General features: G+C 33.7%; 1 protein-coding gene across 2 annotated transcripts; it reads right to left on the reverse strand.

Annotated features, from left to right (window-relative positions):
• LOC109234271 (beta-amyrin 28-oxidase-like) lies at positions 4,482-13,995 on the reverse strand. Of its 2 annotated transcripts, none has more exons than XM_019400182.1 (3): positions 13,475-13,995; positions 5,745-5,932; positions 4,482-4,939 (listed from the first exon to the last, which is right to left on the reverse strand). In XM_019400182.1, exons 2-3 carry the CDS (start codon positions 5,925-5,927, stop codon positions 4,640-4,642), a joined length of 483 nt encoding a protein of 160 aa, XP_019255727.1. In that variant the 5' UTR covers positions 5,928-5,932; positions 13,475-13,995; the 3' UTR covers positions 4,482-4,639. The 2 variants fall into 2 exon arrangements, with proteins under 2 accessions (XP_019255727.1, XP_019255726.1); XM_019400181.1 differs by lacking the exon at positions 13,475-13,995 and adding an exon at positions 8,073-9,317.

Here is a 15,895-nt window from a genome sequence, read left to right on the forward strand (position 1 = left end):
AATCCAGAATAGCACGACACGGAGATAACCAATCCATGCCCAATATAATATCTAAGTCCACCATACATAAAAAATAATAGATCCACTCGGGTCTACAGTCCCCCAATAGACACAACACACGATCGGTACATACGGTCTACCACAACTGTGTGAGCACGTAATTTTTGACCTATATGAATTACTCCCATAAATTCAAACAAAATGATTTTCTTCATTATTCTGCAATTTTGTGAATCTTTGTGTTATTTTTCAATTAATTGTTTGCATTTTATTTGTGCAGTTAATTCATATGAAAATATAAAAATACACTTGACAGTTGCATTTAGAATTAATTTCATATTTTTAGGATTAATTAGTAGTTAAGGGAATAAAGAAAATAACAAAAATAGTTCACTTTTGCATTTTTAATTGTTCACGAAATAGGTTTTAAACAATTTTAGGAGTTGATTAGTTTAACTTTGAAATATATTAGGACTTCATTTTTATAAAATCAGAAAATAAAATACAAATAAATATATAAAATACAAAAGTGAAAACAAAACAAATTTGAATAAAGAGAAAATAAATAAAAGGAATTAAAATAGATAAAGAATTGAATTAAAGGGATTAGAATTGTGGAGCAAATATGATTGTCCAAGCCCAAAATCACGCCCAAACCAACACACACCCATCCCCATACCCGTCCACAGCCCAATCCAATCCCCTACCCGGTCTAAATCCCCGTTCTCCCAAAATGGTGCCGTTTGGTCAAGATCTAATCCTGGCCGTCGAGGATTCATCATCCAACGGCCAGGAACTGAGGGATCACACGTATATAACTGTCTGAACCGTGTCACCCCCCCTCCCCCGTATCGTCTCTCTCAACGCACCCAAAGACCAGACCCTATAACGCCGCCTCGCGCCGCCGCCGGTCACCGTCTCACGGCGGCCGCCGGTCACCAAACGATCCTAAAATTACACCACAACACCTCCTCGTCATCCTCGTCACAAATCCGCACCTCATTTCCCCTAAATCCCCGTCAAATTTGTCAAATAACTCAAACCCTAGGTGCCGCCTCCGCCGCCCACGGCGGCGCCGCCCTCCAAACTTTTCCAAAATTACACCCCATACTCCTCTCGTCCTCCTCTTCACGAGCCCCCAATCGGATTCCTTCAAATATCGCTGGAATTGCCCGAATTTTAGATCACAAAGCAGCAGAACCCTAGAACTTCATAGGTGAGTTTTCTTTGTTTTTTTTTTGTTTTGTTGTTATTTAAATAGGTTTTCCCTCCACGACCGTCATTTCTTCATGATTAATTTAGGTTTTGTTCTTTTCGTTTTGTTTGACAATCCGTCTAGAATCAGTAATTGAATTCGTTTCCTCTGTTCTTATTTGTGCGTTTTCATGTTTGTTTGAGTTCTAATTCACTGATAATCAATAGCATGAATTTATTCTTTTAATTTTTTCATTAGTTTAGATGAAGTTCTTGTTCAGTGTTCTAGGTTCATTTTAAGTTTGTTCTGATTGTTCTTAAGATCCTTCTTCATTTGATTAATTTTTCTCCATGTTAATTGATGCTTTGATTGTGTGTTTGGTTTGGGTAGTTCATGACTGTTAATGATAATTTGACATTAGTTTCAATTTCATTTGAATTGCTATTTGGTTTAATGAATAAATTCAGCTTGGGTTAACAGCTTAGTTAGAGTTAATTGCCATGCTTCGATTAGTTAGCTTGAGTGATTAGTTTAATTTTAGGATTGGTTTAGACTTAGCTAAATTTTTCAGCTCCTGTTAAACACTTAACCATAGTTATTTGACTAAGGTAAGAAGGATGGGGGTTAGTTTGACTAGACTTAGTAATTTCAGATTAGTGCAAGGATAATATAGGGAATTCAATAGATAGGGAACCCTGCAAATAACTGATTTGGAAACCCCTAGAACATTCTAGATGGGGTTCCAATTAGAGTTTTAATAACTTGTGACTGTCATTCATAGCTGATACCTGGAAATTCAATTATTACGACTAGTTAATAATTGTTAATTTGGATTAGTTTGTGTCACTGATGAAGTATAGTGTAGAGGAGTTCAATTCGTTTTCAATAATTAAAAAAAAAACCGTTCAAATGGCTTTAATGAGGCAGTATGTTCATCTCAGTAGGTTAGTGTAAATCTATGCATTTTGAACCTAATAGTTAGTAAGTACTAGTTCAATTTTGGGGCTGTTAATTTACTCTCATAACGTAACCAGATCGTGTGGCCTACATTTATAATTATGACCAGGAAACGAGTTCAGTGGTGCTTTTGGTTTAGTTGAGTCGAGATTTTGGCTCAGTTCAATGCCCAGGCTGGACAGCCTCGCACCTCAGCCTGGGCCAATGGTTCAAGGCCCACCCTTCAAAATTACATAGGAATATGAGTAATTAATTCACAAATGTGAACTTGGGCCTTTGGGTTAGGTAGCGGGTCCAAGTTAAAAGGCTTGCCCTTTTGTTTGAATCTGGACTTGAACTCGAGGCCCGAAATTCATAATATTAATCAATTAGGATTTTATTTCTTTATTACTAGAGACAACAAAAAACATAGAAAAGCATAGCCACTTTAGGATTGGCCTTTAAATAAAAGTGGGACGAGCCTCGCCAAATAAAAATACATAAATTGCGGGGATCTCATTAAATGCTTTATTAAAAATATCTTAGAAATTCGGGACATGCCATTTAGCGAATTTTCATGGCTTCCCGCAAAGTTAATAAGACGCTAGCCACTTTAGGCACGCTTTTAATAATTTTACCTTCTTAAATACGGGCGCACATTTATGTGACCCAAATCCAAATCCCAAAACGTTGAATAAGAGGTGTCGAGGATCCGGGTGCATTTCATGTGACGTGATCCAAAAACACGCTCTTAAACGGCGTTCACTTTCATAAAAAAAAAATTAATTAAAGGCGGTTAAACAAATTTTTAAAATCGCACCATAGGATGACATGTATTAAAACCAGACTTTAGCCAAATATAGCAGTTGAGCGACCGTGCTAGAACCACGGAACTCGGGAGTGCCTAACCCCTTCTCCCGGGTTAACAGAATTCCTTACCCGGATTTCTGGTTCGCGACTGTTAAACAGAGTCAAACCCTTTCCTCGATTCGGGATTCAAACAGGTGAATTGGGACACCATAAATCTCCCAAGTGGCGACTCTGAATCTCTTAATAAGCGAATCCCGTTTCGATTGTCCTTTAATTGGAAAAACTTTTTTTATTATACCCTTCACGGGGTGTAGTAGCGGAAAAAGGAGGTGTGACGTAATGTAGTTGCTATCTCAAAAATATACAGAGGATCACACCTGCACAAACAAGCATATATTACAAATAGCGAAAGAAGCATCGACTTTAGATAATTTTAGCATGTCGAATAACCCATGAAAATCGCCAAGTATTGGATTAATGAACTTGACAATTACTGTGTATGAAATTATAATCCTATATAAGAAGAAAAAATTGTATTTAGGAAAAAGAATAATTTTACTTTGTAGAAGGACTAGAAGAAGCAAATTGCACTATTATTATTATTATTATAATAAAAGAGAAATTAAACCACATCATAATTAAGCAAAAAAATCTCTGTACTTTAACTGAACATAAAAGCATACCTGGTCGACTGACACTATAGATTGCAATAAAACCATGGAAAGCATAAGCAAGAACTTTAGCGAAGAGTTTATGCGGAGTTCTAAATTGAAAGTCAAAATTATTGTTAGATATTAATTCATGAAAATATACTATAAAAAATAAAGCAAAAATAAAAAGCTAAACCTAAATCAAATCAAAACAAACTATGAAACAAATTGGACAACTATACGTTTTCAATTCTCCAAATTTACTTGGAGATATGCTTATATAGTGACTTCTTCAAGTCTCCATATTTGGAAAGAAATCAAAGGGAATACGGACTTTCTTTTAATAAATTTGTGCGTAATTATTAGGTGAAATATTATAAAAATAATTAGGCAATAATTTGAGGAAAATAGTAAATGACAATTTTGTCTATTGTGGTATCTTTTAATGAAGGGTAAAAAGTTCATCAACATTTCGTTAAGGGCCTTCGTGCTTTTAATATAGTATAAATATAAATAGATAGTTTATCTTGGTTCCATGACATGGATCATTTCAAACCTCACTAGAAAAAGAAGTAATTCCAAAAGGAGACTCCACCTAGCTAGTGCGCTCCTCACTTCAGTGCTACACTTCGGCAGCTACGAACTAAGATACTTCAGAAGAAAAGTTACATCCACTACCTGGATTCACCCCGACAGAATTCATCTATATTTTTGCATAGATTGATTCGGGAACCATTATGTTAGAGATCATAAAAACTTGACGATGATCTCCATCATCATAGTTCCTGAATCAAACTTGTACTACTTCTTCGTTATAAAAATTAATTTAGCGACTTTAATACAATAAACTGAAAGTTAAGAGACTATCTATAGAAATTAACCCATCCAAATCCATAAAACCCAGCTTTCTTACATTAAAGTGACCATGTAGTTTTTGTCTGTTTTATACACCTTTCCCAAAAACTTCTTGGGATATTTAACTTAAATAATATCAATAAACAAAGACTCAAAAACATCATTAAATAAAGACAGGGATTAATATAGTTGACTAAGCTTTGTGAGGATAAAGTCTAACAGGAAGTCCTTTAGCAGGAATAGGCATTGGATCAACAACAATTTTCTCATTAGGAATTACTTTTTCCCACTTAAACCTTTTCACTAAATGGTGCATAAAAACAAGTATTTCAAGTCTTGCATATTCTTTTCCTGGACACATTCTTGGCCCTCCTCCAAATGGCACAAATGTATAAGGAGCTGGTCCTGAACCTTCAAATCTTGAAGGATCAAACTTTTCTGGCTCTGGGAAAAATTCTGGGTTTTTGTGTGTTGAGTTTGCACTCCAATATAGCTGCATACATTGAAAGAATAAATTCTCAATTAACTTTCAAAATTTAATAAGAGTTTAACTTTTATGCATTGGTAATTTAGAAAAAATTATGCATTATCAAGTCATAATAAACGATAATTCAAGTAGTTGTACCAACAACAAATTCAGTGTAATTCACACAGGGGCGAAGCTAGAAGCTCGGATACGGATTTAGCCGAGCCCAGTAGCTTTTACTCAGATAGTGTATTTATGTTAAGAAATTTATTAAGTATGTACAAATATTATATTTAGAACCCAGTTATTAGCACTTAAATTCTTCGTTCTAAAATCCAGAACTCATAAAGTTAAAATCTTGGCTTCGCCTCACAATTGGGGTCTGGGGAGGGTAATGTGTACGGAGACCTTATCCCAACTCTGAGAAGATAGAGAGGTTGTTTCCGGTAGACCCCCGGCTCAAGGAAGATCAGGTAGTTGTACCATTACAAAAAAAAAAAAAAAGAAAAAGCATCGAACGAACTTCATCGTTAAACAACATATTTAACGATGGATTTGCGATGGATTATTGAAAAATCCTATTAGTTATAGACTATTTAGCGGCAATTAGTGACGAATTTCGTAGCTACTTCCTCTGTTTTTTATAGTGCGTCCAAAAAAATGAGATTGGTAAGCTTGAAAATAAGGTATGTTACATGCTATAATATGTTAAAATATGCATGATATGGTAAAACTCTCTAAACTATCTGTGCATATAAGTTAAATCCATTTAACACTAAAAATATTCAACAAAATAATATATTATTATGAGTTTCTCTTGTAAAAAAATTACCTTCCATCCTTTGGGAATGTAGAAACCATTGAACATGAAATCATTAATAGCTTCTCTAAAAGCACCTTGGAGGGGTGAGGCAAGTCTCAAAACTTCACATGCAACATTCCAAGAATACTTCATCTTCTGAATATCATCCCACCTCAATAACTCACCAGCTGCTTTTGACTTTGCAATTTCCATTTGTTCTGTTAATTATCACAATAATTAATCAGTAAATTAAAAAAAAATTATAATCATAAGAAGTTGGCAAAGAAAAAATAAAAAAGAAGTGTATTCTGCTAATTAATTAGAAAGTTCACCTTTTTTAATTACTTTCACTTCAAAGACCTAATCAAAGTTTTACTGGCCAATTAACAATCAATTTCTTCCAATCGGTCATAAGATGTCCATTTGCTAAAGACATGCATGAGAAAAACTTTGGAGAAAAAGCCAAATAAAAAAGGAACATATCATTAAAAAAACCTGATAATTAAAGTTTACCTTGTTCCATGTTTAAAATAAGTGTTCACTATTTTGCTTTTAGAAATTACTCCTAATCATTAACAATTCTGATTTGACTGTGGGCCAGATTGGTTGAAGGTTTTTCTTTGTACACAAAAGAGAAAGGAACTTCCTTTTTATTCTTAATTCTGTATTCAACAACCAAATTTAATGTGGAACAAACAAATCAGGTGGTAGTGTTGAACGTTACTCCTATTACGTACCTCATTAGGATTAATTAAGAGTCTGTTTGGAAAGCCACCAGATAATTGGAATTAGTGTAATTATTAGGGTAGTAATTACACAGTTGTGTAATTACGACGACCTGTTTGTTTGTCATAGTGTAATTATAGAGTAATTACAAGTTTACCGTTTGATTGCACAAGTGTAATTACACAGTTAGATTAAATTTTAAATGAAGTAATTATCAAAACTTAAAAGTTAATATAATAAATATATGCCTATACATTTTTATAAGTGTAAATGATATTATATTTGGTATTTAAGATGTATATTTTTTCGTGAATATACATTAATTAGTACATATATTTATAATTAATAATTGTAAAAAATAATTTAAATATATTTTCTAAATTAATAATAATTAGTTTAGATACTTACAAAACTAAAAACATATATTTTGTAAGAACATCATGGAATTCATGTTTGATAAAATAAATTAATATATATAAATATAATGTCATAACATTATTCAAATATTTGACAAAACTAATCTATCAATTCTAACTAAAAAAATGAACAATATGCAATGTGAGCCAATACTACTAAAACAAGTAAATTGGAGCCATGAATATAGCACAATTTTAAAACCAAAAAAGAAAAATAGTTAACATATGTCAAATTCCAACATAATAATAGTAAGTTCCACTACAACTTAAGATTAGGAAACATAATATGTTTACAATCATATTTAAAAATGAAATTTTACTTTAATTGCATCACTCATTATATGCCAACTTGCCAAGTTTGTTAATGACTCATTATTTCTAATATTAGGATGTGTAGTTTCAAAAAATAGAATAATAAAATAAATAATAAATAAAATATAAACAATTACATGGGATCACAAGAAGTAAAGGTAGAGAAATAAAAGATAATAATGTACAAAGAAAAATATATTTTAAAATTTAAAAAAAACTAAAAAGTAAAAATAAAATTTAAAAAATAGAAATAAAAGTTATGCAGAAAATAAATTAAAATAAAATAAAAAGGAAAGAAACTAAAAAGCAATGTTGTAATGACACAGTGTAATTACCACCAATTCTAACCTCCCCTTGAGAATTGGAGAGTGTAATTACACCCCTCCAATTAAACCCAATTCCATGCTGACCAAGTAATTATTTGGCCAAACAAACATGCCAAACTGTGTAATTACACCCAAACCTAATACCAATGTGGCTTTCCAAACATGCTCTAAATTGTCTGAACTTCCTATTATGAAGAATTTGATGACAGTTCCATTATAAGAATTTATTTTCTATAGAGACAATGTAAATATTTTTTATGTTGTTAAGCCACTCTACTATGATAGATTAAATTACACTAACGGGACTATCGGTCAACAATATATAAGTAAAGCCAATGATATAGAAAAATGCAGTTTGGTGCACAAGGCATCTCGCATTCATGTTGGATCTGGAGAAGCTGGACGCACGTGATGTAGACAAACTAACCTAATGCAAATATTAATAGCTGCTTCCATGACTCAAATTCTTAAACTATCGGATATGGAGACAACTTTATTGTTGCTCCAATATATAATTGAGAGAAAAACAAGGCATAGGGGATAAAAAGAACAAAGTAATGATAAAATCAATAACTTACCTTTGTAAACTCCTTCATAGATCTCAGGAAGTTCAGCAAGATACTTGACAATAAATGTACAAGCAGAACTAGCAGTATCATGTCCACCAATCAATAATCCTAAAATCTTATCAGCAATATCCAATTCATGCATATATTTCCCAATTTCATCACTTGTCAATAGCATATGTGACAATATATCTTGCGTTGGTGATGCTTTCCCTTGAGCCAAATCAATTTTCCTTTGCTTAATAATTAACAAAAGCTCCTTCCTAACAAGATTCGAGGCCTTAATCGCGCGATTAAATGGCGTTCCAGGCAAATTTATAGGGATAGAAATCAATCCGGAAGCTAAAACATTAAAAGGATCAGCAAATATCGCGACATGATTAGGATCTTCCACACTTACAAACAATCGACAGGCTAGCCAAAATGTGTAACGTTTTGCTAGTGGGAAAACTTCGATTTGGCTCTTATTTTCCCAACTCGAAGCAAAATGGCATTGCGCGATGTGATCCATGATACCAACATAACGTTGTAATGCCTCTGGCTTGAAGAAATTTGGAAGCATTTTTCTCATTTTGATTGCTTCTTCTTTTGATGATGTTTGAGTTGAAGATGGGAATACCTTGTTTACAGAATCCGGCCACCATGCTTGTACAAGTTTATTTTCATTAGAAAATAAGAATTTATTGCACGTTGGACCACAAAAGACTGCCGCTTTTTCACCTAAAAGATGAGTTTTAAAGACACTAGACGAATACATAGACATTCTATCAAAAATGAATTTTTCAGGGTGACCTTTCCAACCGGTTGAGAGAAACTCGAAGCTCTCTCCGATGAACGGCCATCCGGTTCTTCCCGGAGGTAGGGTTCCGGTCAAGCTGCTGGAGTTTCGCTTGTAAAAGATGAAATGAAGGGCGAATGACACAAAGAGAATGAAAAGGCAAAGGAGATAGAGGTAGAAGACCTCCATGTTTAGTTTTGTGGTTAAGGAAATAAGAAAATCTAACACATAAATATTGTAAGTTTGGAGAATTTGGAATGGGATGAGTTTTGGTAATGAAATGGATACATATTTATATTGGTGGGAACTAAATATAGTAGGAATTAATAATGTAAATATGGAAGGTCAATTATGCTGGTTGTTGACAACAAAAACAAAAAGGAAATTCCACATAGAAGTCTAAATGGAATCTAGAGGTCTTTTCCTTTTCTTTTTACCTTATGAAAGATATTTTAAGAAACATTAAAGTTATTTAATTAAGTATATATCGTCCTTTATGTAATAAGATCCTTGGTAGTTGAGCATCTTATAAATTACAATAATCATTTATTACTATTAATTCATAGTTTACCAAAACAAAATGTAAAAAAGTTATTGCAATCATAATTAAATTTCAATAATATAATATTCCACGCTTATTCTAATTAATCAATTGAATCCTTAGATCCTTGAGTGAAAAAGAAATAGAGGAAACTGTTATAAATAGAATTTTATTTAATGTGAATGTCTATATTTAGAGAGATTGTAAGAATTTTATTTGGTGGCTAAGTCACTCTTTTCCTATAAATAGAGGGGTCATATTCCATTGTAATTCATCTCAAATCAATAAGAATTCTCCATCTCTACTTTTCTTTGCAATACTGCTCTTCTTCTTTTATTATTTTATAACACGTTATCAGCACGAACTCTAATCAACTGAGTTCCACCCGTCTACAAATATGTCCTACTTAAGAAAAGCTGATGAAAGAAAGTCTATGAATCTAAATGGATCCGATTGGCAGTGTTGAGAGTATAGCGGAGGCTAGTACGCTTTCTTTAGAGCTATCAATATACTGGCGTGATTTCAAAAAAATTTGTTATATATACGTTTCTTTATGGGCAAAACCTAGAATACATTAGATGCTTATGTAATACTCAAGTTATAACTTGAGTATTAAGGAATAATAAGCTACAGAAACTTAATAAGACAAATAATAGTTCAAATGTAAAAGTCGATTTTCTTATATCAATATCCTTTACATTATAACTTTGGCATACACTAATTAAACGTCGCAAACTTGGATCAAAGTTCAATTGTAAAAATATTTATTTAGTTGATTCATGTACGACACATACAACATTAAAAAAGAAGAAATATTTCTCTCATTTAAGTATGTGTAAGACATATGTTACTACAATTTTTGGTAGTAGTAATTTAATTGAAGGCTCTGGAAGAGCTACTATAACTCTACCAAAGGGAACAATACTTATCATAGAGAATATAATGTTCTCCTCCAAGTCCAAGAGGAACTTGTTGAGTTTTAAAGATATCCGCCGAAATGGATATCATATTGAGAAAATAGATGAGAATAATCGTGAATATCTCATCATTACCAAGAATGTCTCTGGTCAAAAGAGTGTTATTGAGAAGTTCCCATCTTTATCTTGTGGCCTGTATTGGACAAAAATTAGTGCATTTGAGGCACATTCTATTGTAAACCAAAATGTTACTGATTCCAATAGTCTTGTACTTTGGGATGATCGATTGGGACCCCCTGGATCAATTATGATGAGACGGATTATAGAAAACTCAAATGGGCATCCATTAAGGAATTTAAAGATTCTTTTAAATAATGAATTTTCTTGCACTTCTTGTTATCAAGGCAAGTTAATTATTAGACCATCACCAACAAAGGTTGGGACTGAGTCCCCTTCGTTTTTTGGACGTATACAATGGGACATTTGTGGACCTATTCACCCACCTAGTGGGTCGTTTAGATATTTTGTGGTCTTAATAGATGCATCTTCTAGATGGTCTCATGTGTTCCTATTATCATCTCACAACCTCGCGTTTGCAAAATTAATGGCACAAATAATTCGATTACAGGTGCAACTCCCCGATAATCCAATTAAGTCTATTAGACTTGATATGTTGCTGAGTTTTCATCCCAAGCATTTAATTATTATTGCTTATCAATTGGGATGAAAGTGGAACATCCTGTAGCTCATGTTCACACTCAAAATGGCCTCGCAAAGTCTTTAATTAAACGTCTGCAATTGATAGCAAGAGCGTTACACATGAAAACGAGGTTGCCCACTTCTGTTTGGGGTCACGCCATTTTACATGCAGCAATGCTAGTTCGTTGAGGTGGATGTGCGGACACACTAGGATTTATAAGGTTATGAATGATGATATTCGGGAGAAGGTGCACGTGGCCCCCATTAATGACAAGATGCGGGAAGCGCGGCTCAGATGGTTCGGGCATGTTCAGCGGAGAAGCCCAGATGCTCCGGTAAGGAGGTGTGAGCGGCTGGTTGTGGAGGGCACGCGAAGAGGTGGAGGGCGGTCTAAGAAATATTGGGGAGAAGTGATAATGCAGGATATGGCAAGACTTCAGATTTCCGAAGACATGACACTTGATAGGAAGATGTGGAGGTTGAGTATTAGGGTTGTAGGTTAGGAGATAGGCGAGTCTTGCTTTACTTCGTACCTTTGTGAGACTAGTCTGGTAGGTTTTTGCGTAAGATAGCTAGTGACAATGTTGTGTCTTACTATTTCACTTTTCAATGCAGGACATATTTACTAGCTAACGCTTTTGCTTTGCATCTTTCTTCTGGATTTCATGTTGTTCCTATTTTTCCTATGATTTCTGTGGTGATACTAATATTGTCTCCTTTTGTCTTTTTGTTTTCTTGAGCCGAGGGTCTTACGGAAACAACCTCTCTACTCCTTCGGGGTAGGGGTGAGGTCTGCGTACACACTACCCTCCCCAGACCCTACTAGTGAAATTTTACTGGGTTGTTGTTGTTATTCCCCGTTTCAATTAGTTTTGGGTCATGAACCTAATATGTCCCATTTAAGAATTTTTGAATGCACAGTATATGTGCCTGCAGCACCGCCATATTGCACCAAAATGGCCCCCCAACGAAGGTTACGAATATATGTTGGATTTGAATCGCCCTCCATTATTCGCTACCTCGAAACATTAACGGGGGTTTGTTCACTACACGATTTGCAGACTGTCGATTCGATGAGACGCTTTACCCAAAATTAGGGGGAGAAAATGGTGAAACCAAACGGGAAATTTTGTGAAAAAATCCATCATTGTCTCATCTTGATCCACGTGCCCCTATTTGTAAAAAAGAGGTGCAAAAGATTATTCATTTGCAAAAAATAATCAAATGCCAGATGTGTCACACCTCCTTTTTCCCGATAGGGTAGGGAAGTTTTTCCAATTAAAGTGACATTAATCGAAATGAGATTAATTATTTAATTTCAGAGTCGCCACTTGAGATAATTTATTATGATGTCTCAAGTCACCGGTTTATTTACAAATCCCAAATCGAGGAAATTTGACTCTGTTTTAAAAATCCGCGAAACTAGAAAAATTAGGTAAGTAATTCTGTTAACCTGGGAGAAGGTGTTAGTCATTCCCGGGTTCCGTGGCTTTACCACGGTCACTTAGCAATTTATACTTGGCTTATTTTATCTAGTTACTCATTTTAGGACCTATGTTTATTTTTCCTTTTACCACTACTTATCACTTGATAGCCGTATTTAAGACGAATTACGCATACGTATACTCGTTTAGTTTTAGTGTGTCAAAAATCATGTCACGCGTACGTATACACAATTCCCAACACTTAGTTTATTTAAGAAAAATGTTTGGTCAAAGTAGCACGAACGCATACTTTGAATTTATTTGGAAAAAAAATCGCAATCACGTCACGCGAACATGTACGCAATCACGATAGTAGTTTTAAAACCCGCGCCTAAAGCATTTCTACGAGTGTTTTATTAAGGCGTTCTACTTACTAAGAATGTTTGTCCATGGTCACGCGTGCGTGCGCCTTGGTTTGTTTGTGGTATCACAACTATATCACGCATATATATACATAATTGTAATAATTAGTTCAGTTATAAGTATACCTAAAGTTATGATTATGTTTCTAAGCTAAGTACAATATGCCGTATAACTAAGTGTAAAAGATTCAATACTATGTGAGACATTTGCTTGAATTAAATGAGGCAACTACGATGTTCAAAATTGCTCATTTCATTTTTAACTTCTTATTTCAAGCATTTAAACCGAGCCCTTTTTAAATCCAATTAAAAGTAACTTTTTAAATCCAAATAACTAGACTACATCAAAATCCTACTCTTGGTCAAAGGAAAATTAACACGTTACTTAATGGTATTGATGATCCCAAACAGAGATATATTTTAACGAAAGTGCAGACAAACCTTTACTTTTCTCTTATTCTTTTATGTAAAATGTGAAGCCTAACCTATATGGGACATTGATAATTCATAATGTAAAGTTCAAAGAATTTTTATTTTTGTAGAAAAGCAACTGCAGCGAGATTAAATAAATGAACAAGGAAAACACAAATCAACAGGTCATGAAACAATATTATCAGTGGGGAAAGAGTAGACCTTAAAGTAGAAATCTCTTCAATGTATTAAAAAAACTCCATGTTAGGACGTATAGTGAGCAAATGAACACTAGCACCAGATCTGGACCGGAAATAAGCCGGAGAAGTGAATCGCGACCCGAGCTCTCCAAAGAAACCCGAAATATCGAGTGTGCGTGTTTTTTCCAAGAAAGCAGAGGCTGTGTTCTCTTTTTATATGAATGAGAGCTTCTAAAGAAGAAGATGAAAATCAGCCAAAAAAAAAAAAGGGTGAAAGAGGGGTTAGCTTCTGCTGCGTTTTTTCTTTTAGGAATGGAGTCCGTTCCTCTCTTTGGGGAAGAGGTGTGTGATTTTGGTCTCCTCTATTTGTGTGTGTGTGTGTCAGTCTTTTTTTTGTGTTCTTCTCCTCTTTATAAAGAAGAATGAGGGTGGTTATTTAATCTTGTCCCTAATTTGGAATGGGAACATGGAATATAAGCAGATGGAGATGTGGGTGTGAGTGTATGATCATGGGTAGAAGACGTGAGGAGTGGAGAAAAATGGGGTGATTGTTTAGGTAGTTAATTAGGATTAGGAGAAATCTTTTACTCTTTTAAGAGATTTGTTATAAATAGAGTTCTATTTATGGTGAATGTCTATATTTAAAGAAATTTTAGGGTTTATTACTTGGTGGCTAAGTCACTCGCCCTATAAATAGAGATGTTCTATTCCATTGTAATTTCAATAAGAATCCTCTCTCTCTCTTTTTCTCTGCAATATTGTTCTTGTTCTTTTATTGTTTTATAACACGTTATCAGCACGAGACTCTAATCAATTGAGTAGAAGATTTGGATTGAGCATAATGATTGTCAATTATTCCATGAACTTCCTTCATGATTAAATTCTGAATTTAAGGTAAGTATTTTACCGTATTTTTCTCTTTCATTCTATACTTTGATTTTTAAATACAAGCAAAGACAACAAAGTTTGATTATAATTCTAATGGAGTTTGTAAGAAATTATAACCACCTGAAGTGGTAAAATTTCTATGCCCGCTATGATCAAATTCATGTATGATTGTGGTCAAAGAATTAAAAACTCGTCCCATTGAATTTGCTCCATTCTCATTCCCTTAAGAGAATGTGATAGCAACATGTGATAAGTCTGAAAGAAGACAAAATTATTACTGTGAATGTATCAATGGATATGGACGTGGCAATAGACGAAATTATAATCGTCATCATTTGTGGTAATGAGAACAATAAGGATTCTCAAAATAATCTTTCACTCTGTGAAAAATATTTGTCATCGATTTGACATGAGATTTTGTAAAGCACGTATAGATGATTATGGTCCATTCATGATGTGAATGTGACAATATCTGATTTATGAATACATATTCATTCTTCAAAGAATATGACGTGCTAGTGGTAGTGAATATACCGCACTCACCTCTAAAAGGAGGTTTGAGATGATATAAGAAAATAATGTCATTATTATGGCATGAATGGTCATTGGTCACGTACCTATTGTATGCCAAAATATTTTGGCATTGTGATTGTTAAAAGACAACGGTAATGCAAGAAACAGATCTTGCATATAATTTTGACCATAACCATAATGGTATAACTTTCTCTTTAAAAGAGGTATTCACCATATGGGTGTTGATGAATATGTGGTACTACAAAATTAATTGAGAACTCTGCAAGAGCCAATTATACTATTTTGGAGAAACACAATTAATTACCAATAAGGTATTGTGTTGTAGTAAGTCTCAAAGAAACTTATTCAGTTTTCAAAGTATACGCGAAAGCGGTTGATTATATTGAGACTATAAATAAAGGAAAGATTTAATATCTTCTATTACTACAACTTGTAGCGGGGTAATATGTATGTGAAAAGCTACCCGCTTTATTCTCTAATTTGTACTAAATAAACAAAAGAATACCACAATGAAGTGGATATTTATTGATATAAAAACTCATATCATAATAAACTTGGAGTTTATTCATAATTGCACACATCATGGTGTAAACCTGAAGTTTATCAATATTGATAATTTATCCAGTTGGCATAATTGGTTTAGCCATGTTAATTCAAGTATGATGTGCAAAAATAAAAGAGAATTCACATGGTTAAATATTAAAGAACTAGAAAGTTCTTTACGAATTCTCTTACATTGCTTGTTCTCATTAATTAATATATCAACTAAAATTGGGATTGAATCCCATAAATGCTGGAAATATCAAAGGTGAATATGGGCCCATTCACCCGCCATGTATACCACATAAGATGCATCTATGAGATGGTTACATGTGCGATTATTATTAACCCGCAATATGGTGTTTGCGAGGTAACTTGCTCAATAATTTAATTTAGAGCATATTCCAGATTTTCTATTCAAGAAGTTCATCTTGATAAGTTGGTCTACATCACAGCTGGTTTAGCAAAATAATTTATTGAG

Source organism: Nicotiana attenuata, chromosome 11 (genome assembly GCF_001879085.1).
Source record: "Nicotiana attenuata strain UT chromosome 11, NIATTr2, whole genome shotgun sequence".
Lineage (NCBI taxonomy): Eukaryota > Viridiplantae > Streptophyta > Magnoliopsida > Solanales > Solanaceae > Nicotiana > Nicotiana attenuata.